Source organism: Orbicella franksi, chromosome 14, assembly GCF_964199315.1.
Source record: "Orbicella franksi chromosome 14, jaOrbFran1.1, whole genome shotgun sequence".
Lineage (NCBI taxonomy): Eukaryota > Metazoa > Cnidaria > Anthozoa > Scleractinia > Merulinidae > Orbicella > Orbicella franksi.
In genome coordinates this window covers 11,074,264-11,101,720 of record NC_138158.1, presented here as the reverse complement: position 1 = coordinate 11,101,720, position 27,457 = coordinate 11,074,264, and the positions used below count along the sequence as shown (strand labels likewise).

At 38.6% G+C, this 27,457-nt stretch overlaps 3 protein-coding genes and 1 pseudogene across 4 annotated transcripts in view; 2 read left to right on the top strand and 2 right to left on the bottom strand.

The window, feature by feature from the left end:
• Positions 1-27,457, bottom strand: part of LOC145467734 (uncharacterized) — a 144,968-nt gene that overhangs the window by 35,850 nt on the left and 81,661 nt on the right. The gene's annotated exons all lie outside the window — the stretch shown is intronic.
• LOC145468568 (uncharacterized) lies at positions 6,855-8,222 on the top strand. The gene has a single exon (XM_081452305.1). The coding sequence runs from the start codon at positions 6,883-6,885 to the stop codon at positions 7,957-7,959; it is 1,077 nt and encodes a 358-aa protein (XP_081308431.1). The 5' UTR covers positions 6,855-6,882; the 3' UTR covers positions 7,960-8,222.
• LOC145467761 (uncharacterized) lies at positions 11,808-19,009 on the bottom strand. The gene is made up of 2 exons (XM_081451359.1): positions 18,275-19,009; positions 11,808-15,698 (listed from the first exon to the last, which is right to left on the bottom strand). Exons 1-2 carry the CDS (start codon positions 18,620-18,622, stop codon positions 14,874-14,876), a joined length of 1,173 nt encoding a protein of 390 aa, XP_081307485.1. The 5' UTR covers positions 18,623-19,009; the 3' UTR covers positions 11,808-14,873.
• Positions 22,333-25,748, top strand: LOC145467533 (sphingomyelinase phosphodiesterase D-like; annotated as a pseudogene). The gene is made up of 4 exons (XR_014042079.1): positions 22,333-23,558; positions 23,874-24,048; positions 25,071-25,152; positions 25,407-25,748. The product of XR_014042079.1 is annotated as a sphingomyelinase phosphodiesterase D-like (transcript).

Sequence of the window (27,457 nt, the reverse complement as noted above, 5' to 3'; positions counted from 1 at the left end):
GTTCTTTTTGATTTTGAATAGCTCGCTGTGATCCTTTATATCAGGTCTGGAATTTGAAGGCGGTTACGGTTTATGAAAAAAAATTCTTTTCATTTTGAATAGCTCGCTGTAATCCTTTATATCAGGTCTGGAATTTGAAGGCGGTTACGGTTTTTGAAAAGAAGTTCTTTTGATTTTGAATAGCTCGCTGTAATCCTTTATATCAGGCCTGGAATTTGAAGGCGGTTACGGGTTTTGAAAAGAAGTTCTTTTGATTTTGAATAGCTTGCTGTAATCCTTTATATCGGGCCTGGAATTTGAAGGCGGTTACGGGTTTTGAAAAGAAGTTCTTTTGATTTTGAATAGCTCGCTGACAGACTTGGAAACATTCTACCAGTATAACACAAGTAACACTGGACGGATTTAGGATAAGCAAAGCTATAGCGTTCGCTTCATCGTATTTTATAAACCTTAAAGTTAGAATGGAACCGTTACTCTGGGTCACGTCGAAGAAAACTGACCAATGGTGATCACTTTTGTGAACATTTGTAATAAGTTTTAATAAACAGTTTGTTTGTCACTGAAGGCTGGTGTGTTTGATTCCTTTTGAAACCCCGAAGGTGATCATCTTACTGAATGGTAAAGGAAGAAGACGAGTACGAGGAGACTCGCGCCAGGCCTCATTTCTCCTCGCGAGTATTTCTCGGCCGAGTCACCTAAGCGCGCTCCCTAGATATGATTATGCTATACTTCTGAGATAATAATAATAAATACAATAATGGTAACGGTTTACTAGCAAATCCAAATACAAGTTGGCTCTTCTATGCTGATGTAGAAGGCTAACAGCTGGAAATACAACTTCCTCTAGAAAAAAAAAATCAGAAATAAAAAGTGGCAGATTGTGTAGCACTCGTGGGCGTTGTATTTTAAGATATTCGTTTCTGAGGTATATAGCACCTTGCACCTTTTAGACTTTCGCACTCAACTCATGAGCGTATCCACTGAATAAGTGCTGTAAATGACATCAGAAATGCCGTCGAATAAGCTGCAGTCCTGAAGAGCAACGTGGCATTTATTGGCCAAACTTGTGCTCTAATGGTGGCGCGTATTCCAGGAGGCCTCGTGCTGAGATCAACTTTCTAAATAGAGTTTTGGGTGTTCCTATTGTCTTTGGATAACAATGGGAACACTTTATCATTCCTAAGAGAGTCTTAATTGTTCTGCCCTCGAATAGGCGCCGCATGTTAACGGCAGAGAGAATTATCAGTGCAGCAGCGCTTTCATGGCTTTAGCCAGCGCTAAACCGTCTGAAAAGTATGACTGTTTTAACCCGACGCTTGCACATTTTTGTCAGTTCTTTCCCATCTTATCCCGACGCCTGTAAGCGCCTCTGTGATTAGACTGGCAGAACGAGAATAAAAGTGCCCAGTTACTTAAGAGATTTACAGCTTTAACAAAACAAATATTTCCCCCGGGGGGGTACTTTGGGAATTTCTGGGTGGGGATGTGCCGCTGGGACCCTGAAACCCTTAGCCTACACCAGAGCTAGTTTAGCTGAATTTTGCTACCCTATACTATAGTAAACTCCCCAAATTCCCCCATCTATCGACACTGTTGAGGCTGCTTTGCGTAAATTTAAACTTGCCGATTTGATTTTTTTTATAGTTTTGAGTGGCAATTCCTGGTTTCCTTAGCCTAGATAAAATCTTCAACCAACTGGTCAGTTTTGGGAAAAAATGATACCCTATTCTAGACCCAAACGCTCTGATTTATATACCCTATCCTAGGGTATATTGGGAAAAGTCATTGAACGTTTTTTCTCTGACTGATTTTCTACTCCAAATTCTGTTCGGTACATAACTGCTCCAAAATTGGATCTGAAAATATTTACAATTGTGCAAGAATTTTGTTGATTTCTTTGCAAAACAAGAATATTTCGCGTTCTCAACAATGTGTCGTAAGTTTGCATCTTTAATCGTGAAATTCAGACACTATATGTGGTACAATAACACATGAAGTACACTATTAAGTTCATTCAGACCTTTTTCAGCCTAGTTAAGGCTACTCATTTTCAGGTTACTGGCTTAAGTTCATTCCCGCGAAAAAGATTCACTCGAATTTTGCCTGTTGTCTGCTTACAACAAGAGAAATTAAATTTTGAAATAAAAGAGGGGGTCCCGGTAGGTATTCGTTTAGGAACAAGAAGACCTTCAATAAACCCCATAATTCCTTAAATTATCTGCTTTTAGAAACGTTTATATTTGAACCACTCATTTTACTCTTTGTGAGAGCAGAAAAATAGGGAGAAACTTAAGCGAGAAAAGCAACAATGGATGTATTGCATCAATGTGAAGGAGCAATTTGATGTGAGTTAATTGATAAAGGCACCCATGTTTAGTCGACAGGGATTCAATATCTTCCATGCACACAGTGTTATTGAGGGCACATATCTTGTACGAGTGCTAGCTATGCTCTCAATTTCAGTGATAATTTGTCACTCTGCGATAGAAAGTGGTCTATATTCACTGAATAGAAAGAAGGTGATCGCTGCATTCAAACTAAATAAAAAAAAATCGTTATGTCCCGGTACTCGTTTCCGAGAGAAAACGATGATTTGTCTATGCTCGCAAGCCAAGCCGTTTAGATAAAGCCACCATTTTGTATATGTTGTGTATATGCACGCGCTCGCGAGTGCGCGCTAATGACGCTAAAATTGTGCGCAGTAGGAATGCGCAATGCAATTCTGAGGAATAACCTTAAGCCAGTCACATGTACAACTTTGTCATCGGGTACGTAAGTTAGTAACCAAGAAAGTAAGATAGTTCGTGACTATGGGGAAGCTCTCGGAGCAATATCTCACAAAATACATCGAGATTTACTAGTGATCTGTTAACTGATTTGCCCCTTTAAATCGCCCTGTTTAAACCGCGAGTTTTAATGAAAATAACTGCTTTTCACAGCTCATAATTGGGTCCGTTTAATTGAATATCACATTCCGAGTAAAAAAAATCGAGTTCACTAGCAGACACATTGCGCTAGGAATGTCTACGATCTCTACAAGATTCTGGCATTCTTGTCCAGACCTTCTAAAGAATGTGTTTTGGTAAGATTGCGAAATTTCCGTCGAGACAGGTGCTTCATGCCAGTAACGGTTAAGCCGTAATCAATTTTATATCGGATGCAAACCGGTCAAAAAATCAACATAGATGATCAGTTAAGATGTTAATCGTTCTTTTAAGTACCGATGCGGGTGGCTAGCCATAGCAATTAAGTGACCTTATTTCTTGTGTAAGTCGTAAAGAAAACTAAAACAATTCAGTTCTGTTATTTATTATCATGTTTTATTCCATTTAGGCTAAAGTTTGGTTTCGTACTGTGATGATGACTTAAACTTATTTTAAGCACTAGATAAATTAACGAAAATTAATATTATTGAAAGTCCGTCATCACCATTAATTTTATCGTTACTATCTTCTATCGTTCACTGAGATTGTGCCCGTGATAGTAATCTTTAAACCTTTACTTCAGTTGAGCAAAATTTCGAAAACTCAACAGTGGAATAATGCAATAATGTAGAAAAAAACATATGCTCAATGTCGGAAAACTCCACATTCAAATGTAGCTAGTCAAATAAAGGAAATCAATAAACACAAGCGGCATCTCCATTTGAAAATTTTTTATTAGATTTCTTAGCGTATTTTGGTGAGATTGGCAGGGTATCTTTCGCCGGATCGGGAGCGATGGCAAGATCGTGCTAACAACAAAGCCACGCGCGCTAATTATGAAATTTTCTTCGGAAGAAAAATTTGAAAGCGACGAAATGAAATCATTTTTATTAATCAACACAAATTAATCGTTAACAGTTATTATGACGGAATAAAACGTAAAACAATATCCAATCAATATAACAGACCGAACTTGAGATAATGCGTTCCGGTCAATAAGTGCATAGCATGGCCCATGGATAATAATTAAGCTCAACACTTGAACTGATTTCAGAGACTCTGCCACTGTAATGTTAAAAGTAAAGAATCTGATGCTTTTAGCTCGTAACCGGGGTAAGACCAATTCACAAAACAAGGATTAATAAGAATAGCTTGCATTTACTTTTCACTGAATATTGCAACTAAAGACATATTTTTGAAAATAGTCAGCTGTTAAAATTTACAATTATTCCAGAAGCGGGCGTTTGATATCCAACTCATATCAAACTAGCGCGAGTGGGATAGCTGTTTTTATATTAAAAGCGCCCACAGAAAACACAAAACTAAAGTGAAATACAAATAAAAACGCCCCCAAAAATTACGCGTACGGTAACTATATACTTGCATTGTTAATGGCCCATATATCATGATGGTTAAGCCGGCAAAAACCCTTGAATTTCCTTATCCAAGGAACCAGTTTTTAATAATAATGGTTATACCTGATATTCCTCTTTAAATTGAGAGTAGAAAATCACCGGCTTGCTCCTGTTCTGAACAGTAATAGCGACAACACTGGCCGTAAAAGATCACAATTATACACATATTAACACAGAAGACATGACAGCTTTCCTTTGTTTTTTTTTTTTTTGTGAATGGGGAGGTAGCTATAGTGGGTTGTTGGAGAAGGCAATCCTTAGTTCATAACAACAAACCAACTGCTCGTGCCCGCTGTTTAGCCTCGGTACAACTGTTTTGCGCAAATACGGGGGATTAGGTTGTACCGACACCGGTTGCATTACTAAGGTTTATTACCGTGTACGTAAATAAGGGTCAAAAGCAATAAAGCATTTAAACAGCATTATGTATGTTAGAAGCTATCAGAAATGTTACATCGCACTTAACTGCTTGGAGTACGACCTAAAAAACTGAAGTGAAGCTTTGTTTTGTCTTTTTTATAGTTAGCTATAACCATGATTGTATTTTTGGTTTGTAAGTAACCCGGTTCAGCCAGAATTACACGGCATATTACATGCAAATAGATAGGGGTTTTTGACCAAGCGTCAGGTAAATAAAACTACATATTAGCAGGAAAGGATCGAGATCTTTTCACGATATTGACCAGGGTCGTTTTTTGCATGTTTATAGAGCAAGACGCCGTGCTCTGTATTATTTTTTGAGTGAGTTCGAAAGTTGACAGAAATCAATGCTGTTTGTTTTAACCTTAAGGTTACCGTATACCTTCAAGGGTGTCTCGCGTCCAAGCGATGCAGCGCGTCCGGTTTAAGCTGTAGATACCTAAGCCCCCATATCAAATTAAAGCTTATAGAGCTGGCTATCAAACCATACCAAAACTTTTGAAATAAAATGAATTGCCAATTTTTTCACGGCCACTAAATGCAAGCGTCCTAATCACCTTTTGGAAGCTACAAGTCAAAGCGAATTTTGTTTTTCGCCAATTTATATTTTTCCTCGGTTTCAGGACAAAAAGCGCTAAAAAAGCGTGTCTGCGTTTTTCCATATTCAATTGTAGTAAAAAGTTACAGAACATTTTCGAAATAGGATTTAAAAAATGTGAAGTGATCGTACAAAAATCGCTCTCGGAGAAAAAATATTTCGAAATAAACAATTCGCAGACACGTTTTTGTTTTTTATATGTTAATCTAGCTACTGTCCAAATTTGAGGGCAAAAAAACAAATTCCGTTTGAGTTGTAACTCTGTAAAGTGTCTGCTTCAAGCGGAAAAATTTATCCGAGAAAACAGCGCTAAGAAAAATATCTTGCTTCGCAAACAAACCCCGCCCACAAACGCCTTCAACTGGGTTCTCAGATCACTGAGCCAATCAGCGCTTGGAAAATTTACTACCAATTAACTCGCGGTGAAATTTACGCGTGAATCTGCAAAAAAACCTTGTCGTTTCGCAATGCGCTCAAGGCGGAGAGATAATTTTTCTGCAGCTGGGTTTTTCTTGAAGCTGGTTTGGCAAAATGAGGAAGACGAAAAAGGATACGAACGCTAGAGTAGCTGGGCGACGAGAACAAACAAAAGAAAGCGCGGCAGAGCAAATGTGCATGGATAATATTCCAGTGGATCTCGATGAGTTAGACGATTCATCGGTATCGATCTCAACAAAAGAGTCACTGTAAACATCGCTGTTATCGCTGTCGAGTTCCCAAATTTTGCACAACCTTTCTCTTCTCTTGACTCGATCTTTTTGCGCGCTTGATACGTCCGTCGCTTCACCCGCGAGGCCAACTTTCGCTTCTTCACTCATTGATGTATTTTCATTCATTCTTCGCTTTTTCGAACTGGTAAACGGAGTTTTCCGTGGTCCATGTTTACTTATAACTTAACAGAATTGCATCTAATACGAAAAATGCTTGGATTAACAATGCTGATTAACTGAGTAGCCAGCCAATTCGTGGTATCCATATCGGTAATACTCCCGCGAAAGGTAGTCTCGGTTGATTGCATACACGTTATAGGGCTGTCAATCAAGAGGGAACTTTTACTTCCGGCCATAACGTAAAACATCCATTTCTCCGCCAATATTAGGTTTTTTTCAATTTTGTTTTCAGAAATTAGAGATTACTCTTCGACCATTAGTTTGAACCAAAAATCCAAATTTGAAGAAAATTGCCGATCTGAAGGTATACTGTAACCTTAAGGTAATAATAAGTTTTAACTTAATTTCGTTTCAATGCTGTGTCAACATTCTCATCAAAATGGACAATTTTCCTCTTCATGAATAATTCCGTGATATTCTGCGATGAATCTTAAAAACAGCTGTGGTTGTGTTACAATTGACCCGTAAAAAATATTCTTTACGACTAAAATCCGCTGAAGATAATTTTCGGAACCAATGAGAAAGAATGACGAGGTTTCTCTATTCAATAGGTCTACTGTATATTTTGACAATTAAAGACGAAAATTTCACTTTACACTCCAAACGTGTCAAGACGTAGCTAGTTCAAAGGCAGAATGAGGAATGATTCTTTGCCTTCACCATCCACGAATGAAGAATGTCCTTACATGAATGGCTTTGTTTGGAGACTGGAATACTTGACCGATGTCACGTATCCAAATCTTATTGCTGTGACTGTGATCAATTTATTGGCAGTCTTTCCGACTATTCTGTTAAACACGCTGGTTATCGTAGCCGTCGTAACAAGGCACCGACTGCGATCAAAGTCAAACCTGCTTGTGGCGGGGCTAGCGGGGACAGACTTACTGATTGGGCTGGTTGTTCAAGACATAGGAATCGCGGTAGCACTGACGCGTATCTTTAGTGACGGACCATTCTGTAGCTTGGAAAAGGCTAGCGCTGTCGCACTGATAGGAAGATTCTTTCTTTCTTTGAGCAACTTTGTGTTGATAAGCATTGATCGCTTTATTTCTATCAAACATCCGTTGAGGTACACGACCATTGTCACCAAACAGCGGATTAAAACTGGTCTTCTTTTGGTCTGGGCCATTGGACTCTTTGTAACTATTCATGAACTTACACTGGCTGTTATTGACAATGGAACACATCTTTACTTTCTCTACATGGAGGTGAACTATGTCATACTGTCAGTGCTCGCCTTGGTTGCCATTGTTGTTATCAGCTACACCTATTGCTATATTTTCTCAGAATCGCGACGTCAGAAAAAACGACTGCAAACCGAACAGCTGCCCGAAGAAGAAGCTAAAAGACTGAAGAAAGAAAGCAAAGCGGCCAACACTTTAACACTTATTCTGGTTACATTAGTAATAACTTATACTCCCTCTGTAGTTCTTATTTTAGTTACATATTATTTGAAAGACATTTTAGAGCCGCATATGTTAAGCGTTATCTGGAATTGGGTGGTGACATTTAGTCTTCTAGGATCTCTTTGCAACCCTATCATTTTCTTTTGGCGTGTAAAGAAGTTGCGCCGAGTTCTTCTTGAGATTTTACATTATAGACAGCCCGAAAACAGCCCACCACCAATAGAGATGTCCCCGGCCAAAGCTCGAACCCGGACCGCTCGATCCGGAGTCGAGCGCAATAACCAAGAGGCCACCGCGCCTCCTTAACAGAACGGAAATCCTGGTATCGTAATATGAATGAAGGGTAAGAGAGCTAATCGCACCCCACCCACCCTACGTAACCATATTGAAGTTGATAAAGGTAAAATAACCACCCTAGCGTGTTTTTAAGCAAATTTTTCGAGTGTTAGCCCTCCATTCGTCAGTTCAAATAGGAGGATCGTAATGTACTGCACTGCACTACACTGCACTTACATACATACATTTACATAAATACATACATTTTATTTTGTTTTCAAATTAAAATTACGAATTGCACTGACTTTGTGATGTATTTTATTATAGGAGATTTTATGTGTGTTTATGTAGTGGAGCATGGAGTTACGCTATTGGGGAGAAATGAAAGGAAAATACATGAATTAATTGGCTAAATAGAAAACTTTAATTGGTCTAATAGGGAACTAAGGTATGGAGTTGAGAGATGAATTTCTGTTCCTGATAATTTTTTTCGTCTTTCAGTTAAATATTTACGTTTTTAGAATAAGCCGGTCTTTCTTTTGCAAGTGTAGAAAGATTTTTCTCGAACGATAACATGTGATGGTTTTTTTTAGCGAAAGAAGACTTGAAACTCTCTCGGATACTGCAGTGTACAATAAGAACACTGAGGAAAGCTTGAATAAGTATGCAATACCAATGCAAACTGAGTTCTAACTGATAAATCAGTTTCCAGCGAGAAGTACTGTTAAACTTGTAAATATTGTATACCTGAAACAATTCTAACCGTACTTACCAGCAACTGCTAATGATGAAGACAGGATTTTAACGTAAATTTTAGTGTCAGAAACAACATGCACAGTATCTTTGTCGTTGTTACATTTCTGCAGAAATTATATGCAGAACACCTTGCTTTTTTCAGTATTTTGAAATATTAAAGCTTAAAGCCTTAATAAGCATTAATCATCTGAGCCAAATTAACATAAGGAAAGACAAGATTATAATCAGCATATCTGAATTTTTGTTGAACACTACGCATGCCTAAGTTAGTTTAGTTTTTACCAGTAAGCTTCGCAGTTAGCTTTGTAAATATTGCCACTGAAAACACTGATCTGTTACTGAACTTTGCCGGAGGTAAATAAAAGAGTAAATTACAGTCGGTTGTTTTAAGGCAAACACCTTTCTCAAAAGAATTTTTTCATGAACACAAACAATTAGATAGGTATTATATCCATGTTTACAGTTTCCCCGCTCGAGAATTTCCTTCCTTACGCGAATTATCTCAAATTTCCATACCGTCCGCTTTGGCAGCCATTTTGTTCACAACGGTCGGGCAAATGTGGCCCCTTAAGCCCAAGACTCTGATCAGCGGAATTTTTCCACCAAAAAGAGGTCACGACCCCTCGTCGGCCGAACGACCGACTGACTGATCGACTGACCGACTGACTGATCGACAGACCGACTGACTGATCGACTGACCGACTGAGTTACTTCTTTCCCAACTGCTATAACTCCATCTAGCTAAGGTATCACTCGCTAAAATTGAGCTCTTTCTTATTTCCTTGAGCATACTTATTTTCGTAGAAGAAGAGACTTTCTTAACAATTTAACTATAAAACATTGCGACAATATGGAATACCTTAAGCCATTTTGATGACGTTTCGACGTTCGCTTAACGTCATTATCAAGTCAACTTAGTGAATAAAATGGGTACAAATTTAAATATACAATACGAATTCCTAAAAGACAGGAATGCAAGAAAACAAGCTAATAAGACTAATAAAAGATGGGAAAGTAACTCATTTGCATGCAGGGGGCCAGAAACAAAATCATTAACGCTTGTTTTCAGTTCTTAGATGGGATGTTTAACTCCGCTCAGAAATATACATGGAGACCAAAGGGGGTTAAACTGCGATAGCCTACCATCCTTCAGTTGTAACAGCTCTCATAGCTGCCTCACACTTGAGAACCGAGATAAGGTATACATTGACGCGAGCAGTCTTGGGCGCTGTTATTGATTCCTAGCAACCAGATCGATCGTTCGCCTCTCGACGAGTTATTCGCGGATCCTTACAGATTCCTGCATTTTCTTCATCATTTTCGAACCCCCCATGACGTGCTATCACAGCGCTTCAAAACTAAGCTATTTAACTCACCAAACTATTCTCGCCTCGCCTGTAAAGTGATATCAGCAAAACGTAACGTTATTATATTTGTAACTTGATAGTGATGTCTGGATGACATCGAAACGTCGTCGTTAGCGTTGATATTCATTGTGAAATTTACGCCTAAGAAAGTTATAAATCCAAATACTAATCAGACAAGTAATTGTCGTATTAAAATTCCATTAGCGAGCAAACTTAACTTAGGCGCTTTTTGGGCACAAACTTTCCATAAAAATGATTTAATTATTTCAAAAAGCGGTCAATTTTCTTTGCCACTCAATTTCATGTGATTCACTTTCCACATAGCTTCTTCCCTGTCTTTTGACCGACAGGTTCTGATTAGTGTAGTTTTCAGGCAAACGCGAGATTGAACTGAGCGTTATGGATCAAATACTTTGACAATAACAAAACGTACCACATTAATAAACAAATATCTTGACTTGAGAGATATCGATAAGTCGTTAGCAAACTACGACGCCATAATTTTAGAGTTCATTGATTAACTGTAGTCGTTGTATCAAAACAAAACTGCCCAGCCAGTTGGCCATGTTGAACACAGGAAATGTCTACAGGCGGACCAGGTTGTATTGTCCTTTTATTTTGAGATAAATGAGTCAATAAATTTCACTTCAAGGTCGAAGACCAGTGTTGAAGACCAGTGTTCAGTTTAAAAGGCAATGTAAGAGTAGAAAGCAATGTAAGGCGTACCCTAGAATACAGGCCTGTCAAAAAAAGCCCAGTTTGAGCTGGCCGGGTGGTGTTATAATAAATTTTTGTTTATATTATTACAAATTAACACTACATTGCAAAATTGGTGATTGCCTAGTACAAATCAAACGAGTGAGCAAGCTACTAAACTCTGTGTTCATAAGAAAGGACAGTAGGTTTTCGTTAAAAACTCCTGAAAACGTAGTTTTCTGTTACTCTATTATGACTAATTTGTGTATTGTTACTAATTAGCGTCTAAAAATCAAAAAAAAAAGAAAGAACTTTACCTTTGACTAAAGTGGCTAGATCGTTGCTGCTTATAACCACTGAATACCGTCACGTTTACTCCTGCGATCAATTCTTTTGCATAACACTCTTCCCAAGATACATGTAGCGGGGAAAAGCAATTGTTTATTCATGCCTGTTCTAGTTAAATTGTTTTACCCAAAGTTAAATACAGCTGTCTTTAAATAGATCAAAATTGACTCAGGGAACATTCTAATTGCATCTGACAATGCATATAGATAAAGACTGAAAATAATTAGTTTACATGTTAGCTGGAAGTAAGATAGTAGTAATGTTTCAAAAATCGGGTTAGAGTCCCTTTAATATTCTTGAAACAGCATCCGAGTTTAGGCCCCGCGGTGTTCGCATCCTAATCAATGCTAAGGCTATTCATCGTCAGCAAAGTGTTTGTCAATAATAACAAAGCGATGGCTAAACAGAAGCGTTCATTGACTTAGTCTATAATCGTTTCGAATAGTGATTTATTAGTATATTAGCGGCTTTATATAGTTTAGCCAGCCAAATACATTGTATGGTCTTCAACAACGCAGAATCAATACTAAACCTACCGCTTCCTTGACAACGGCTAGCTCCTAAAATATGAGCATTTTCGTTTACATACGTTTGAAAATGTTTACAGTCCTTTTTGTGTGTCTTAAATAATATAACCTACGCATGCGTTACGTAAATTTCTCTAACTAAGCGCGTACAAGGTCCGTATTACCGCCGTATAGGGAGATTTTGACGAACACCAGCGAGAAGCTATATCCTCTTTAAATACAGTCAGGAGTCAAGTTAGTGAATTAAGTAAGAATTTTTTCCATCTGAGTTTTTTTTGTTTTGCTTAATTGTCATCCCGTACCAGAACTTAGGTGTTTCGAAATGCTTCCTTAAACATTTGTCTCTCAGCTGATCCATTAGTTGTGAAATTAAGAGGAGAATAATACTTCAAAGAACAATAGTGTATTAGCTAATCAGTATCATTTTTTAAAATTCTCAAGGTAAGTAATCAACTTGTAACAAAAATACGGAAATACGAAGCATCATTTTGTGGATATTGTCCTGCTCATTTTCTCTTGTCCTGGTAGATTAACTTATTTTTACTAATTTTCGCAAGTAAAAATTTCTTGAAAAATTCCGAAAATTAATACTTGCGAAAAGAAGAGCGCGCGAAAATCAAACTCGCGAAATTAATTCTAGCGTGGATAATAGAAGAGACCCAGTCTCTTCTATTATCCATGATTCTAGATTATGAAAGGACACTATTCAGCGTATTGATTTTAAGAGTTCTCAGGCACGGACTCGGTGGTTATTGCTCAAATTATGTCTTTATACAATCTTAATGGTCTTGTTTTCAACTCGGTTCGCACTCTTCCTCCGATTCACTGTTGTCGCCAGGAAACAGGAAACACATTACATCTACAAAACCAAGGTTAACAAAGAAATCAGTTATTATCTTTTTTTCATCTAGGGCCTGCCTGAGATCTAGTTCTCTTTTATTTACGTCAGTCAAGCCTTCCCCTAACAAAATTCAAATACAAGTAGAGCTTTTTGAGCACGGTGCCTGAAAAAGTCGGGCTTGAGCTGGTACTCCAGAATCAAATTAGTTCGTGGCATCATTGCTAGCTTTCCAGTACTTCTCCGACAAGTCGTTTAGTATCCAATGAATGCTCCTGCGCTGAAAAAGTGTGAAATATCTTGTTCCCCATTGCATGGGGAGTTCTGCACTAATTAATAACAGGCTCAACCTGACGGAAACAGATAACGTAGGGGAGATCACGAGTGATCAGTTTATTTAGAACTGTATAAGATAGAAGTACGGTTGGCTACGCTACTCAAAATCTATTCTGTAATACATAGTGAGTAGCGTAGTAGTGTGTCCTTGTTAACAAAATGACGGCCGCTTCTTCACGTTTTCGAAGTGTCTGTGAAGAGGATTTAGATAAAGTTTTGAACGACTAGTAGAATTATACTAAAACAATTACATTATTCGGCCTCGATTTCTATGCGTGATAGTTGACGTCAACTATCACGCGATAGAAATTTCCGTCGAGCTCATAATCTAATCATAATCGACGGCGGCGGTGGCGGCGGTGACGGCGGAGTCGCGCAAGATGGCGGTCATACTCCAGCTCATAGGTTGACAGAGACATGCAGCCTTGATTTATAGCGTACTTCTTGTAATATATCAAACACCGTGAGAGTGACGGTGTTCCATCGGGATGTCCAAACACCGAGAAGAACGTTGAAAATACGACGCGCAGCGGAGTATTTTTGACGAAATTCGAGGTATTTAGATAGTCGATGAAACACTGTCTCGAGCGTTTGATATATCTTCTCGATCGAAACATAAACTACGGAGTAAACGGAGAAGAAAAATCGACAAAATCTATGCTAATTTCCAAACCTCTTGCACGGTTGTGATTTTCTCTGCTTTAACTTGATGAATTGAGAATGATAATTGAACATCCATGTTATGGTCGATTGACACCTGTCAAACAAAGTATCCGCTTACCAGTATCACTTGTCCATATCGCGAGCTCAAGTTTAGAGCTTATCGAGATCGAGTTTTTTCAAGTTGATCGCTGACTAAGTGCTAGTTTTTGGCTTGATGACGGGCTCGTGTCAGGTTAAATTGCTATAATCTGGGCGGGGTTGTTCGGAAGCTAGTTAACGCTATCCCGAGATTAAGAGTTAACCGAAGCATAAATTTTTCTTGAATAAAAATGTTTTTTTCTGCTTTCGTGTTGTGTAGTTTGAGATTATTCAAAACAACGAGAGTAATATAAGAGTTATACTAAAACCTTAGACAAATATCAGAATATTTTGGCCGGACCTGTTGTAGTTGTTATTTCCGTTTTTTCTCATAACAAGTCAAACTATGTTCAAGTCGCTATTCAGTTTTTGGATGACCATTAGTTTGGGAGGGTTACTACGTTCAAAAATTTACTGTAAATATCGCGGCACGACCGAAAATTCGAACTTTCTTTTATTACGTCAAAAATGCCCTTTTAATGAGCTATTTTCAGAAATTAAGCTTTAAAGGTTCAAGCGAATTCACATTTTGGTGAACTCTAGGAATGTTCGAAACACCACTCGATGGAATTTATGCAAAATTGAGCATTTTGCTTTGATCATTTATCGGTGTAATAACTTAAATCATACCGAGCAGAAGATTTTGGCAAAATGTCGGTCTTCAAGGTGAAACGATCGGTCCTGTATTCAAATTTTAGCAACCTTGGTGAATAAATGAAGAAAAAGCATCGTTTCTTCTTCCTTGGTTATCTCTTGATATTCAGTTCTCTTATTTTTTTCTTTAAAAAAAGAGGGAACAATCCCGAGTGAACAGATAAATTGTACGTGTACCCGGAACGACTTCAACGTCCGGAAACGCAAGTGTCACGCCATGCAATTTTCGCTCGGCCGTCTAAAAGTAGCGGAATTGGTCAAAATGCCCTTCCTAGTTTTTCTTCCAGCGCGCTTAATTTTCACAGGCCAACCAAACCATTTAGATATCCTATAACGGTATCATAGGTCTTATTTGGCGAGGTATTCGTATACTAAAACAGTTATGGCCCTCTCAAATAAGTAGAAATTTGGTTTCTAAATTGACTTTTGTTATTTGTACTTTTCAAACTGCGCGGCAAACGTTTTTACTTTAAGTTGATGATGATGATCAAAATGTAAATTACTGTGTATGTAATGTTTGTTTGTAAAACAGTTCACAAAAAGAGTCTTTTTGACGCGTAAAAGAAATTCTGTCGTCAAGTTCTTCATAGTTACAGAGAGTTGCTCTTACGAATGCAAACTTTACTCTAATTGCTCTCCGAACCACCACTGCGTCGTAGAATCACGACTTGATGAGCACCTATGGACAGGGTTCACTGTTTCGTAATAACCGAAATTATCTTCCCCCGCTGGTTCTTTCACAGCTCCTGTTAGGGGACTTTTCAGCTGACATCCTTTAGACGATCCATGATATGAATCAACATGTGCGTGCCAATAATCTTGTTGAACAAAGTGGGCGGTACAATTTTTGCAACCATAGCCGCGGATGTTGATGTATTCGTATTTCTTACATCTGTCGAATTTTAACTGCATCACATCGATGTCAGTAAATTTTGCTCTTAAATAATCGATGTAAATGAGACCATCGGTGTTAAAATTGCATGTGGCTCGAAAGTGAGTGGAGTGACTGGCAATCATGTCCATCCGGGATAGCGTTAAACGGAACTTATTCCAACTGAAGGCTCTTTTCTTGTCGGGGTTGTTCACATAAAATGGTGAATTGGCAAACTCGTGGTTATTAGCCATGCTGAATGACTCGACAAGAGTCCAAACAGAGTTATTTTCAGATTTAAAATCGCAGAAAGTTTTGTAGATAGAGATGTTAGTCGGATCAAATAAAGCATACACTCCAGACGAGGCTGCCGTGTCCATTTCAAGTTGCTCCTTGCAGGATCGTGCTTTCCGCTTCTGACAAAATCTACCGAAGTATTCCCCTATGCAGATGCATTTAAACTTGTGTTTGGGATGCTCGCACAACACCGTACAGGATCCTCCATGAAGACACGGATTCTGGCTGCAACATTGGTTGGTACAAGGTTTTTCTGGGCATGCACTTCCCACAGAAATCTGAAAAGGGCAATTTAGTCCTGGTTTATTTTTTACATATTCCCTAGTTTTAGCCGGGGAATATTGGGTCACGTGACGCGTCTAGACCAATCGCGCTCGAGCGAAAATATTTGATGGATTTTGAGGCGATTTATGCCGTGCCATAGAAAATACAGCCAATCAGAATACTGGAAAGCCGTTGTATATTCGACGGTATTACACCCAACCTTCCCATCGCGCGCCACGCGTATCTCGCATTCAGTATTTTCCATGGTATGGTATAAAATAGTTATACGACACTCTCTTTCGTTATATACCATGGAACATCCCATTAGTCACTTGTATTTTCTTGGTATGCATACCGGCGCCTAACCCTAGATACAGTGACTGAACTGTCCTATACCGAAACGAGACAGTAATAGTCTTTTTGTTCGCAGCTAACAAAGATAAAGACCATGCTGAAGTTGCTTTGACCTCTTTTAATACTTAACTCCAAAATTCTAGGTTTAATCTGACAAGGAACAACACATTCTATTCAAATTAACACAGCTATTTTCTACCTGACGACACTCGACGAACTACGAGTGAGTTGCCGGATGCGGGTGACACATTTTTCGTGCCAAACAAAAAGCTTGGACTCACAAAATGTTCCGTGGTTTTTGGAATTATAAATCCAAACGGTCGTAAAAACAGCAGAGTAACAGCAATTTTCAAATGAAAAATGTTGGTTCCTGTTTGAAAATTTTAAATCTCTTTTCATTTATATTTAGTGCCTTCTCTATTAAGAAAGGTTGTCCGACTGCATGCGATGCCTTTCCTGTTAACCTTACATTGACGTCCGGACAGAACAGTTTTCCTGCCCTCTGAATTGGCCAATTCAACTGTTCCAGGCGCGCCAACCGTATGAAAGGACAGGCTCGTGTTTATACTAAGAAAATGAAAGTGACTCGTGGGATATTTCATGGAATACCACTCGAAAGCATTGCATAACTAGTGTTACCTATTAATGTTAACTATTATTTTGTTTTTAGACATTCTTTTAAAACTTTCTCGGCTACTTCCCTGGATCAATTGTTTTTCCCGAGTTAACATTGGTTAACATTATTTGCATTCTTCGTACTCCGCGATCAGAACGGACAAAGCTTTGAATCACAAGGTCCTGAATAACAAGGTGTCAAATAATAAGGTGTCCGAAAGCACGATCTCCGATAACAAGGTTTCCAATAGCAAGGTGCGCAATAACAAGAAATCCCAAAAAGCTCTATAACAAGGTATGTAATAACAAGGCCTTGAGTAACAAAATTCGCGTGGCCAGCTGCGCGGTCTATCTGGTTCCTCCTCGTGAATGAATACTCTTCTATATTCCCAAAACCTCTTACAAATTGTTTTTTCCCGGTAAATTTTGTCATCAAGATGACAAATCGGCTTCGTTTTGTAATCGAGTTGCGTTGGTTGTCCAATTTTAAGTGTTTTTCAGCGTCAATTTTCACTCGTATGATTACAGACCGAATTGGAGTCCACCCAATTTTATTACTTTTGCTATAAGAATTAAGGTCTTGGCAGCTGAAGCTGAAGGCTGAGGTTGATAACACTTGCCATTGTTTTTTCCCGGTAAATTTTGTCATCAAGATGACAAATCGGCTTCGTTTTGTGATCGAATCGCGTTGGTTGTCCAATTTTAAGTGTTTTTCAGCGTCAATTTTCACTCGTATGATTACAGACCGAATTGGAGTCCACCCAATTTTATTACTTTTGCTATGAGAATTAAGGTCTTGGCAGCTGAAGCTGAAGGCTGAGGTTGATAACACTTGCTAACACTTAAATTATTCTAGATATCACGAAAAACCGAATTCAATTATTGTTTTATTATACATTGTCAGTGAAAAGAACATAAAATATAAATTACAGAAGTCGCGAGAAAAACCAACTTATCATATAGTCCGAAAACTAAATTAAGATTTTCATCATTGCCAAAAAAATTGTCTTTCCCCCATTTTTTTCTGATTATTTGCGGATATTTTTCCGAATATTGACTGCTTCTTTAGATTTTTAATTTACTTCTGTCGAAAAGGAAAAACAACCTTTGTCGCTCTGCGAACGTTCCCGACAGGTGGCTAAATAGCAGAGTTATCTGCAGCTAACAAAACAACGATCGAGGCATTGACACATTATAACTAAAGATATCAATTCGTAGTACATTAATGGGTTCGAATTTATTTCATCGGGTGGTCCACTCCTCTTGGGAGGACTAAAACTGACAAGCGAATTTTACATAATCTACCACTGCTAAAGAATTCCAAATTTTACCAGTGAGGGCCAAAAAAAAATTGACCAAGTCAGGTTACACTAGGCTGTGTGGGAGAGTAGTGTTTAAAAAACTCGATTGCATTTGCCCTAGATGATTTACTTTCTGTCCCGTCGTACCCTTGAGTAGGTTTTTGCAACGGCGACGTATGTTGCTAAGGAACTTCATCTCCTTTCTTTCTTTTATTTCTTTCGGATCTTCTTGTTCAAATTAGTTTTCCATGATCAGTTTCTCATCGTCAATAAGTCGGGAAGGGAAGAATAAAAAAACGAAAATTCTGAAAATATCATACCTGGTCAACATACTCTCTACTCATGTCAAAATAGGCGTATCCATCTTTTCTAACAAAGTCATCTGGAGCCGACATTCTGTCTTCGCCCAACAACTCGCAGCGCTGCCCCGATATCTGGAATGCTTGACATCTGCATTTTTCATCGAAGCACTTTACATGGCAATCGTAAGTTTTCGGTAGTGTAAAGTTTCTAAAACTGTGACCCACCATGGCGCGATTTTTAATTCCTTTTTCATGGTGGCTTAGTTTGCTCAACTCGCATCTTCCATTGCATTCCGTGGCTGCTAACTCCAAATTGTTTTTGGCAACGAATATTGATACGAAGAGAAAGATCTTTGTCGCTCCCATGTTTCTACTATTTCTCAGGAGAACGTGAGTAAAGACCCTCTTCTAGGACAGAATCTGCATTTTCATCAATGGTACCACGCATTTAATGTAACATGATTAATATATGTTGGCTCAAGTCCGATAAATGGCTGTTGAACAGTTTTCACCTGCCATTAAACAAATTCTGCGGTTTGACAACGTCAATCACATAAGAAATGCTGAATTATCTTTTACTTTATTACACACTAATATTGGCAATTATTTTGGTGTCGATAAAGAGCTAGATGCTGTTTCCTAGAGATTAGATTCCTGAAGGTTACCGTAGACCCCCAAGAGACGATTTTATCCCAAAGACCAATTCTAACGTCAAATCATGCATGCGTGATCAGTGATAACTATTTCATCTGCAATTTCTATGCAAATAAATATTTTCAAAAGCTTGAAATCCACGCGATTTATTCACAAAAACGTATTCTTCGTCTTAGTGTTCCTTTTTAAACACAGCATATTCTAAGTGACTTAAAGGCAATTTAGAATGAGTCACTGCAAATGGCTCTGACAACTTTAAAGTCTATTTCAAAATTTTTTGACTCAAAGTCCTGTTCCGATTAGGGGAGAACGTGTCCCGTGTATACCATGGATCAGGACTTCCCTGAGGAAACAACAACTTCAACTTTCGACTCACACGTGATCTGGACGTGCACTTTAATTAAGACCGTGAAAAATTTGTGTGCCAGACGGCGTCAAGCAAATATATTTTTACGCAGTTTATTCTATTTTTAGAGTTCGGAGGTGTAACACAACACTTTTAAATGACTATCACCACGAGAAACAGTGAAGTCTCGAGGAAAACACTCACTTTTTCCATTGGAGCCAGTCACTTAGCATTTATTTTCCTATTGCTTTTAGCCACATGATCGTACCATTACGCGGCAGCTCGCCAGCCAGTACGCGCTCCCACTCTCCGCCCTCTCCCACCCATGTCTTTTGACGCGACAAATTTTTGCAAAGCCCTCCTCCAGTTCTCAGTTGTTATGGTGGCGCGGTGTCCCCATGGTTAGTGCGCTCATACAATACGGATCGAGCGGTCCGGGTTCGAGCCCTGACCGGGGAAATTGTGTTGTGTTCTTGGGCAAGACAGTTTACTCTGACAGTGCCTCTTTCCTCCCAGGTGTATAAATGGGTATTGACCTATTTAATGCTGCGGGTAACCCTGCGATAGACTAGCATCCCATCCAGGGGGGAGTAGAAATACTCCTAGTCGCTTCATGCTACAGAAACCGGGATAAGCTCTGGCTTGATTGACCACTTGGCTCGTATGCAGACTTTACTTAGTTATACAAGTGAATATATGAAAGACCATATATTTGAACTGCGGAGAAAGATATGAAGATATGATTGATCATCGCAGTTATACACACAACTTAAGCAGTGGTGAAATTAAAGCCTAAAAAAAATTCAGGCCTGAACGGGATTCGAACCCATAACCCCTGCGATACCGGTGCAGTGCTTTACCAAGTGGCCAATCAAGCCAACTGGGAGCTGTTCACATTGTCAGTTCGTAATATACCCGTAGATGATGAAGAATAAATTAAGAAAGAAAAAAGTAGACATCAATATTTATTACTTTTTTTGGCAGTGATAAATATGTATATATATATCCAGCAGGTGATATGCTTCTGATATATCTTATCAGATGTTTTGGTGTGTAGTATCGCTGTATATTTTTACGAGTTGTGCTGTATTTTGACGTGCCCGTAGGGCGCGTCAAAATACAAACAACGAGTAAAAATATAAAGCGATACTCCACACCAAAAGATCTAATAAGAGATTTATTGTCCAACTGCTGTAGTCAATAAATGTATTAATGAAAGAGAGAGGGTGTGACAGTTTTGCGTGCACGCGCCGACCTGTAAGGCAAACAGGTTTTCTACTATACAGATAACTGTACAATATCGCTGTATATTTGTACTGTTATTTGGGCGGTATTCGCTGCAGTTGGTAATAATTATTATTGCTTTTTTTTAATGACTCGGCTCGCTGATGTCATGCACCTGATTAAGCCTAGTTCACACTGACAACATAACGACATAAACGTAACGATATAAGAAGGACGTTTTTCCATTATGTTAGTAGCGTGAACATCCTCTCGTAATTTACAAAACAGCAAGAACATAACAACAAAATATAAAAAATCTGATCTTTTCCCTATATACTTATGTCGATGTTTGCATTACCGACATAAGCGATTATGTCGTGATGTCATTATGTCGGTATGTTGCTATGTCGCTTGTGTGAACCTGGCCTCACTCACTCATCAGTCGTGGAAGTCAGCTTAATGGAACCCAGCTTAACTTATTCCAGGCCTGAAGGTTGCTAATTGTTCGAAATGCCTGAAGAGTTAGGATTAGAGGTGCCTCCTGAAGATTCTAAAAACAATCGGAAAAAGAAACGAACGGCTGCGTTTTTCTTGGTGATAGTCCTGGCAATTATTTGTGTCGTTCTATTGTTGTTTACAATTTTAACGTTTGCTCTTCGCATCCACTGTCCTCACTGCGACTCGGAAAATGAGCAACGAAGGCCTGCACCTGTAGAAATCACAACAGAGGATAACCTTGTCCACTTTATTCACGTTTCCGATATCAACCTGGACTTGGACTACAACAGCTCAATTTCAAGCGGTGATTCGTGCCGTTTTAATGCAGCGATCATAGAAGCCGCGTCCGATGCACCTTTTGGCCGGACTGGTTGTGACACTCCGGAGTTGTTACTCAACAGCAGTTTAGAAGCAATGAGGAACGTAAGCAAAGAACAAAAGCTGGAGTTTGTTTTGATCTCAGGCAAGTCTCGAATGATTTATTATTGTATTCTTGCCTTAGCTAATATAATATAATTATCTGACAAAAGGGACAACGAGAGGGCTCACATACATTTTTTCACATAATTTTTCTTGTCCATAAATATTTCTAAGAAAGAGTAGGATTTCAATGCTTAGATTAGGATGCATGTACGTATCATCCTCATATAATTGCCAAAGAATATCCTCAAGAGGACGATGATGTTTTTTTTTTCTGAATATTTATTGCTAAAACAAAAATTGGCTTGATACGGCTATTGAATTTTTGTGAATAATAATCATAATTCCATTTCTTCGCTGTTCATCGTCAATGGATACCCCGTGTTTCGTGCTTAGTTACCAGTCTTCCAACTTAAACGAGTCCTTTCTGTGATAAGTATAACTCTCGGCAGCAGAACATCTCCTTGGCATTACTTGGTTGTTATCCTAGTGTGGTACTCTTGTATGAATGCGCGAAAATATTTAACAGTCAGAATTCTAAAATAAAAAATGGACGTTGTCGATTATTTTAAACAAGTCTCAGTTTTGGTGGCCCTCTTTGTTTCTTTTCAGCTACTTTTTAATTGTTGTTATTCTATTCATGGGATAAGCAAGGCTTGTTGAAAGCGTTTCAATATGAAAATAATCGAAAATAGAAAATATGGTAAACAGCGTTTCGACATTGTTTAGTAAAGATGTCTTTGTCAAGCTTCGAAATGCGAAGGTCAGGGTTTCTGCTCAAATAACTATGTTTGAAAAAGTAGCATCAATATAGGTTAACAAGCGAAAATAATTAAAAGAGAAGAAAAAGTGACAAGAAATACCAATTATTAATAAACAAACTAACAAAAAAAATAGCTCCAGCTGGTATAAATTCAAATGATTAGTCTTTGGCGAAAACGTCTCCGCTAATCGAGTCTGACTTAGTAATAAGGACGTTCACGCTTAAATGTAAATGTTCTTATATTCACATTTTTGTTTTAACTTTTGCTGTAGATAGATAATCACTAACGTTTGACAGAAACGCAAAAAATTAGGGGCTCACCGTATTTGTTTTGGAGGTAAAGCGTTTTGAGGATTGTACTCGGGTTACTAGATGTTTGGTCATGTAACGCGAAACAAAGAATGGAAATCTCTAGATAAGGTTGGATGTGTTTACTTCAACAAAACTATTCCTCTTTAGCAACATTTTTCCAACAAAGAATGGAAATCTCTAGACAAGGTTGGATGTGTTTACTTCAACAAAAATATTCCTCTTTAGCAACATTTTTCCAACTGATATCATTGTTCCACTTGAACCTAGCTCTACAGAAGGATGAACGATAGTTGTACGTCATAAACACCCGAATTAGTATCACCAGGATATATAATTTAGGGTCCTTAAAGTAGATGTTTATTGTTGTACTTATTTAAATTTAAGTTGTTGTCTTTAAAAAGCCTCTTAGGGGAAAGTTAATAAAGTATGTATGGAAGTATGTATGTATATAACCAGAGGTTCTCCTATGCCATGTGTTTAATATATCAAACACGACAGGCAGTGTTTCATCGAGATATCCAAACACCGAGAAGAGAGTTGAAAATACGTGCAGCGGAGTATTTTCCTTGACGAAATTCGAGGAGTTTAGATAGCCGATGAAACTGTCTCAAGTGTTTGATATGTCTTCTCAATAGAAACAAAAACTAAGGAGTAAAACGGAGCAGTAAAATCGTCAAAATCTATGCTAATTGAGACCGGGTATCCAAACCTCCTTCACGGTTGTGATTTTCTTTGTTTTTCTTCCTTTCTTTTCTAATTTGATTATTATTTTACTCTTGAAGGAGACTCAGCTCCACACGTAATAATCCCTAATAAAGAGCGCATTCTACAAGGAATTGCTGTGACCGCTAACAACACGCGTGCAGTTTTTCACGACGTCCCCATATTTCCTGTTCTTGGTTTACATGACTTCCTGGTGCCATTTACCTTGCCGAACTCCAGTGATTGGTATGAGACCATTTTAAACTACTGGGCACCGTTGGTTGTTTGCGATGGCTGTCCAGTAGATGCTAACAAACCAACAACTATGGCCGTGCTGAGGAAAACGTTCTTAGAGGGTGGTTACTACAATGCAAGCATTGCTGGTATATTGCTGTTTTTAGTTGTACTAACTTCTTTAAAAATCGGTTTTCCAAATATGACGATTCAAGCAAAACCATCAAACGTTTTAACTTTACCTAAAGTTCTATCTGGCAAAAATGATACGCAGTTTCGTTGCTCGCAGAATATGTATCCATGGCAACCACTTGACGTTTACGTACAACTTTCATTTCTTGATGACGAGGGACTCTTGCTGTAAAGGTTGCATTTCCAGATTTTTGTACCTTCCTTTTACTAGTTTTGATAACTGCCACAAAATATTGTCGAAATGACGTTAACCAATGAAATTTAATTCGTAGATGGGCAAATGGTTTTAATCGTCTTAAATACCTTGTATTGGCACCAGAGAAGCAACCACAAAGATCCGAAAGTTAACCAAACCGCGATAGGGCAGTTTTCTTGGCTAGAAAATCAACTCAACTCTGCAAAAGAACATGGCAAGAGGGTGCTTATAACAAGTCACAGTCCTCCAGGGTGAGTGAGTGAATCGTCAATAATTATTATGGGAATGGTTACATGAAGTATAAGTTAAAAAAGTTGCAGTCTCGAACTGTCGCATATGGATTATAATTTAACGCTTCGGGAAACTGATTACATTATTCCCCATATACTACTCTCAAGTTTCGACAAGTTACTCCAGCACTATAGTGCAGTGAGAGCACTTCTAACCAAGAAGTTCTTATTCCTTAGAAAAAAATGAAAAGACAACGAATGTGCGGATCACCTTGATTGTTCTTTGTTTCATCTTCATAATATTTGCGCTGGCAAGACAATGTCGAGAGAATGGTCTGAACTAGTGAGGGAGATGTCGAACCAACCGTGTATAACTGAATCAGAGAACGATGTCTTTCAGCTCGAACTGCGCCGATTGACAACCTCGCCAACAAGCTGATGTATCCAAGTAAACGATTACAACTTGTTATCACATTCAATCAAAACGTACTGTGGCTACAGTTTCGTTTCCGGTTCATTTATATCCGGTTAAATGACATCACGTGACATTTTTCCTAGGTAATCACACGTGTTTCGATTTTCGTTTTGCGTATTGCAGTTTTGTAGTTTGGTAGTTATTAGTCCAAACAGTTCTTTAACGTGCCCCTTTGTACGTTGGAAAGGTTAGTTCCTGTTTTTGTACTTTTTTGAACGTTGGCGACGGCAGTGTCTGTGGTTGTTCGTTGTGGATCTTGTCAGATTAAATCAGCTGACGGCAGCTATACGTACTCTGACTCAGGCTGGGGAACTTTTTCGCCAGTCTAACGCTTATCTGTTCGTCCATTCGCTGGATAGTCTAAGATAAATAATTAAAACTTCCTGGACAAGAGAACGAATGGATCCGAAAGAAAAAACAAAGTACCGAATGAAGGAATACACTTGCATACTTTTCTCTCTTCCTTTTTTTAGATTACACTCAAATTGTCTTTTCTTTTAACCCAGGTTTTAACGCCTGACTTTGTAAACGTTCTAGTCTCAGGTTACGCTTAACGCTTGATTTTTAGAATGGACATTGATGAAAACGAGCCTTACTTACGAAACGGTATATGGACCTGGTTGTCGGGAAATACCACACCACTGTAGCCGGTAAGATTCTATATCTTTATGATTTAAAGGAAATTTGATCATGTGGCAATTTGCGAGCTTTGTGGAACCAAATTAAACCAGTAACATGGATAACAAGACACGTTATGATTTGACCAAAACTCTCGTGGCATTTAAGCTTCGAAAAGTTCCCGTGGCAATTTAACAGCTCAGACGGCATGAACAGTCAATATATTTGGCTTTTTTATAACTATATATCTGTAACGATGAGTTGAATTAATTCATTTTGATTGTAGGTCAATTGTTTGGTTACATGCACAAAGATGATTTCAGACTTCAGCTGCTTGATTCCAACAGAGACTCCTCAAATATGAAAAAGTCCTTTGCTTTGCTCGCTCCTTCTCTTAGCCCAGACTACAAGAGCAACCCAGCATTCCGAATGATGTCATTGGATAAAGAAGCTCTTTCTATTGTTGATTATATTCAGTTCTACATGGACTTGGACCCAGGTATGAAATTGGTAATTATCACAAGAACTATGGTTACCGGTCATTTTACGGGACTTGTCTCAGAGATCAATAGATAAACTGAAGATGTATGCAATCACACCTAAAGCATGCCTTCATAAGTTTTTTTTTTTTTTTGTAATTTTTGTAATAAAAAATTCTTTTTTAGTATTTTCCATTCGCACGTGGCAGATGGATGACACCTTCAGCAAGAAATATCTGTCCATCAGCAAGTTTCTTGATGGCGACAGAATCGACGGACTGAACAAAGCGTTGTTAAGCAACCGAGCTGATGTGTTCTGGAAGGCGTATGCATTCTCAAGACAAGTTAACTACTGGCCTGATTACTATCCTAGAGCCGTCCTGTACTGTGCCATGCGATACGTTTTCAAACAAGATTATGACGCGTGTCTTTTAAAATTTCATTTTAAAAGCGGTGCTTAATTTGATTATCATGCATGGTCGAGGTTTGTTTTGATTATAACATCGGAGCTGGAGTAATGTGACAGATCAAATCTAAGGAGCTTCAAAATCGCCTATCAAACAAACTAAATCTCGTAAGCTCTAACTGTATCCATTCATACAAAGAATGACGAAATATTTTCATCGACCACCCGTGTGTCAAGTGAAGTGGCAAACCATGTACTCACTAAACACTCGGGGTATGCACTTGCATTTGACAGATGTATAGCGCAAAAACTGGCCTCAAAATTGTTTTCGACAGTTAAAATAATTTGGCTAAGACAAGCAAGGGGTCACTGTTTCGCCATTTACTATGCATTGCGGGGACCTGCAAAATTTAACCCAAGCAAAAGAGTGGTTAGCCTATAGCCCTACCAGCTCCTCCTTCCTCCGCGGTTCTTTATAATCGAGTGCAAATTACTGTCTGAAAGTTGCAGCTCGTAATAATACGACAATTATTGCACGTGCAAAAGACATTGCTGTGAAAGCATAGGTCGAACTTTACTTATTGTAAGTTTCCTGCTCAACTATGTTTTGACAATAGATAATGGAAGTAAGTAATTACGTAAGTAATATATTATTTTAATGTCAATAATAGGGGGGGCCTGAATATCAGGCGTAAACGAAGGAGAGGGGAAGAGGGATGAGAAGGGAGAGGGGTGGAATGGGGGCGGGGGGGAAGGAAGAGGCGAGAGAAGGAGAGTGATAATGGATAGATAGGGGGATAGGAGAGAAGAGGAACGCCTACCATAATAATAACCCACTTTTGTCCATTTCCTCCCACTTCTTCTTCTTCTTCTTCTTCCTGGCGTTTTTCGCCTCCCCTACCACTTCCCCGTTTACGCCTACAACGCAGGTTATATGGGGAGTGCTCTCTCGAGCCAGAGGTTCATGTTAAATGTGCTTGGCAATAATAGTCGTATACTAAGAAAATCTAAGGAGTTAAGAGTAAGTTGAATAATAATTTAATTACAAGATTGTGAATAAATCAGCCACACAAACTAGGTTTAAAAAGTTCATGCTAGACATCTTTGTGTGGGATTATGCTGGAAAGTACTCTAAACCGTCAAAAATGTTAAGCGTGGCTGGTCTTGTCCGCTTGTCCAGGCTATATGGGTCACACTTGACCGACCTCTAGGAGAGAGAATGTATAATACGCTCATGGCACTGGTTACTAGTAATTTCGTTCGGGTCTGAGTGTGCAGTTTGCGGGGCGTATCCTCCGCTGTGTACGTTTGTTCCGTTTCCAGTAAATTCTTTTCTGCTTTTTGTAGCGAGTTCTTGCAGCTTCCAAGGTAAGTTGTTTTGTAGTGCTGGTTCCGTTGTCCCGTTTATTGTAAGCTTAGATTTCTTCTCTGACTTCCCTCGAGAAGCGATGT

Excerpts from the sequence above, each read along its gene's own strand:
- LOC145468568 (XM_081452305.1), top strand. The coding sequence starts at position 6,883 with ATGAGGAATGATTCTTTGCCTTCACCATCCACGAATGAAGAATGTCCT.
- LOC145467761 (XM_081451359.1), bottom strand. The coding sequence starts at position 18,622 with ATGGGAGCGACAAAGATCTTTCTCTTCGTATCAATATTCGTTGCCAAA. Across the intron at positions 15,699-18,274 it reads GTAGAGAGTATGTTGACCAG|ATTTCTGTGGGAAGTGCATG; the intron begins GTATGATATTTT and ends TGCCCTTTTCAG.